Source organism: Notothenia coriiceps, unplaced genomic scaffold (genome assembly GCF_000735185.1).
Source record: "Notothenia coriiceps isolate Sejong01 unplaced genomic scaffold, NC01 NC01_scaffold00010034, whole genome shotgun sequence".
NCBI classification, from domain to species: Eukaryota; Metazoa; Chordata; class Actinopteri; order Perciformes; family Nototheniidae; genus Notothenia; species Notothenia coriiceps.
Window position 1 is genome coordinate 99707 of NW_011342735.1, and position 3139 is coordinate 102845.

Sequence of the window (3139 nt, forward strand, 5' to 3'; positions counted from 1 at the left end):
AAAACTATGTACACACCTATTTTAAAGTATTTAAATGAACAAAGAACAAACATGTTGTAAAACAGAAAGGGACTAAACACTAACTATAGGAAGTGCAGTATACAGTACATCACAGGTGAAACCACATTTAAATTATCAGAAGTGCAACATTAAGTTTGTCACTAGATCAAAAACTATGTACACACCCTTTTAAATGAACAGAGCTGTTGTAAAACACTCTGAGAGACAAAGAAACTCCAACACTTGGCAACTGATTAACTTTACTGACTTATTTACAATATGTTCAATCAATCAATCAATCAATGTTTATTTATATAGCCCAATATCACAAATGTTACATTTGTCTCAGTGGACTTCACAGTTTGTACAGAATATCAGTATGACAATACGACACCCTCTGTCCTTAGACCCTCACATCGTACAAGGAAAAACTTCCAGAGAAAACCCACAGTTTAAAGGGAAAAATGGGAGAAACCTCAGGGAGAGCAACAGAGGAGGGATCCCTCTCCCAGGACGGACAGACGTGCAATAGATGCCGTGTGTAAATTGAAAAGATAATACATTTGCAAAATAGGTAGTCCAAATGTTTGGAAATGCATGTGTGTATAATAGGAAGATGAATCCACGAGTATATCCATCCAGGACTTATGATCCAGGACCACAGCCACGGCTCAAGATCCAGGACTCGCAATCCATGACACAGGACCGCAGGATCATCCATGACTCCGGATCCCGGCGTATATAGACACCAAAAAGAAAGAAATTTGGGGAAGCTGGGTTAATCGGAACATGAGAGTACACAGGTATAGACAGAGACAGGGAAGAAGTTCAAACACTGATAGTTGGTCAGCAGTAGTTTTGTCTTTCAGATACCATGCAAAGTTCTTGAATTTGATTAATACATGGTTTAAAATAACCATATTGTACTTCATCACATTCAATTATGTTCTTCTTGTACTTGCATCACATGAGACGACACTTAAGACAGTAAAACTACATTTTCTTCAAAATGAACACTTTAAGGTTAACAGGTGGAAATAAATACTAGTCTGACTTAATTTACAATCCAATGTTGATTTTCACATTCCACTGTCTTTCTATTTGTTTTCTTATTCAAATATATATTGACATTTTAAATATTCTTTAACTGGCCTAGTTGACTAACATTGATGTTTATAACTGCTGTGGCAGATATACATTGACTATAATATTCTCTGATTTTTCTCAACAAGTGTTTTCATTTGAAGTCTGAAATGAAATGTCTTCGTACTCTCTTTGTCAGATAACTTGAAACATACCGTTTTAGATGTGATTTTTTGACTTAGACTCAAATCTGACATCTGTAGAGACATTCAAATCAAACTAAACCAATGGGACTAGGATATCTTTATTTGTATTCTCACCAGCTCACCTACATGCCTTGTGTCTCTCGTACTTTCCCCCCACAGACCAAATCGATGAAAACTTGAAGCTGACTCTACAGGAGGATCTAACATCCATGGCCCCTGGACTCATCATTCAGGTACACTGAAACCCACAAAAGCTGCTGTCAATTCACGTACTTTTTGTACAAGTGTCTCATGTCTAGCTAGCCCGGATACGTTTTGGACATTGGTGGCATGTTTCTCATTCCTCTGCAAAACTGATTAATGTGACTTTATCAAATCAAATCAAGTTTTATTTATATAGCACATTTTTAAAACAGTTTTTGGTCGAGCCAAAGTGCTGTACATATAATACTAATAATTACCTTACAGTAAGGACACTTTAAAGCAAATACAACAGCTAAGTTTGTGCAGAATATCAGTATGAGAAAACAACACCCTCTGACCTTAGACCCTCACATCGTACAAGGAAAAATTTCTGGAGAAAACCCACAGTTTAAAAGGGAACTTGGGAGAAACCTCAGGGAGAGCAACAGAGGAGGGATCCCTCTCCCAGGACAGACAGACATGCAATAGATGCCGTGTGTAAATCGAAGAGATAATACATTTTACAGCGTAGGTTGACCGAATGTTAGGAAATGCATGTGTCTATAATAAGAAGATGAATCTACGAGGATGTCAACAATCCTGTGGAAGCCATCAGGGAAGCAGCATGACGAGACCCAGGCAGGACCACGACTTAATCCAGAACACAGGATAGAGGATCCAGGGCACAGGACCACAGCAAGAGGATCAGCCTTGACTCCGGATCCCGGCGTAGATATAGACACAAAAGAAAAAGAAAAATTGGGGGGAGGCTCGCTTAATCGGGACATGCAAATACACAGACAGGCACACGCAGGGAGCAAGGTCCCCGCTGGGGCCTTAGTTGGAATTGGTGAGAGATAACGCTGGAGGTACGCTGTTTATCTTGAAAGATGCTGCACATCAGCACTAATACATTGATGAATGAACATATAAGCTCAAAGGTTTGCTTATGGTGCTTGTAACACATGTGATCTGACATGGTGTTTTTAAGGAAAGTGGGGGAAAACAGCCATCTACCAAAATGAATAGCCTTCTTTATAGAGCCACCTTTGTCTAGGGGAACCTAGGCATAGCACTAAAATGCGCCCTCCCCATCTTCCCACTCCCATGAAAAGGTCAGGGACAAAGAAAATTACCATAAGCAGTTTAATTAATTATTCGCACGTGAGACATAGCCAACACAACAAACAACAACTTCTGTTCAAAAAGGACCCTAAACTTACCTAACAAAATCAAACAAATCAAACAGAAGACAGGCTTCTTACCGGGCTCCTACCCCAAAACAGGAGAAATCGGGGTTCAAACAAAAGGTCTTCTTACTAACACTTCTGGCTTGATACTTATAAAAATGTTTACAAAACCGAATATTTACAAAAGGGACAAAAAGATTGCTACTTACTGCTACTATCTAATTTGTCACAGAGGCCTACAGATCTAGGGGTCTGAACACACACACACACACACACACACACACACACACACACACACACACACACACACACACACACACACACACACACACACACACACACACACACACACACACACCCCCCATGTATACATCACTTCGGGGGACATTACATTGACTTACATGCATTTCCTGGAGACTTATCCTAACCTTAACCATAACCAACACATGCCTAACCCTAACCCTTAACCTTAGCCTT

General features: G+C 39.7%; 1 protein-coding gene across 1 annotated transcript in view; it reads left to right on the top strand.

Annotated features, from left to right (window-relative positions):
- The window catches only part of LOC104945793 (erlin-2-like), a gene marked incomplete at its 3' end in the record, with an annotated part of 4542 nt that extends 3020 nt beyond the window's left edge, over nucleotides 1–1522 (top strand). The window contains exon 4 of the mRNA XM_010771509.1: nucleotides 1449–1522. Within this exon, the coding sequence (XP_010769811.1) occupies nucleotides 1449–1522 (74 nt within the window). The remainder of the gene's footprint in view (nucleotides 1–1448) is intronic.
- Nucleotides 1523–3139: the final 1617 nt, after the last annotated feature.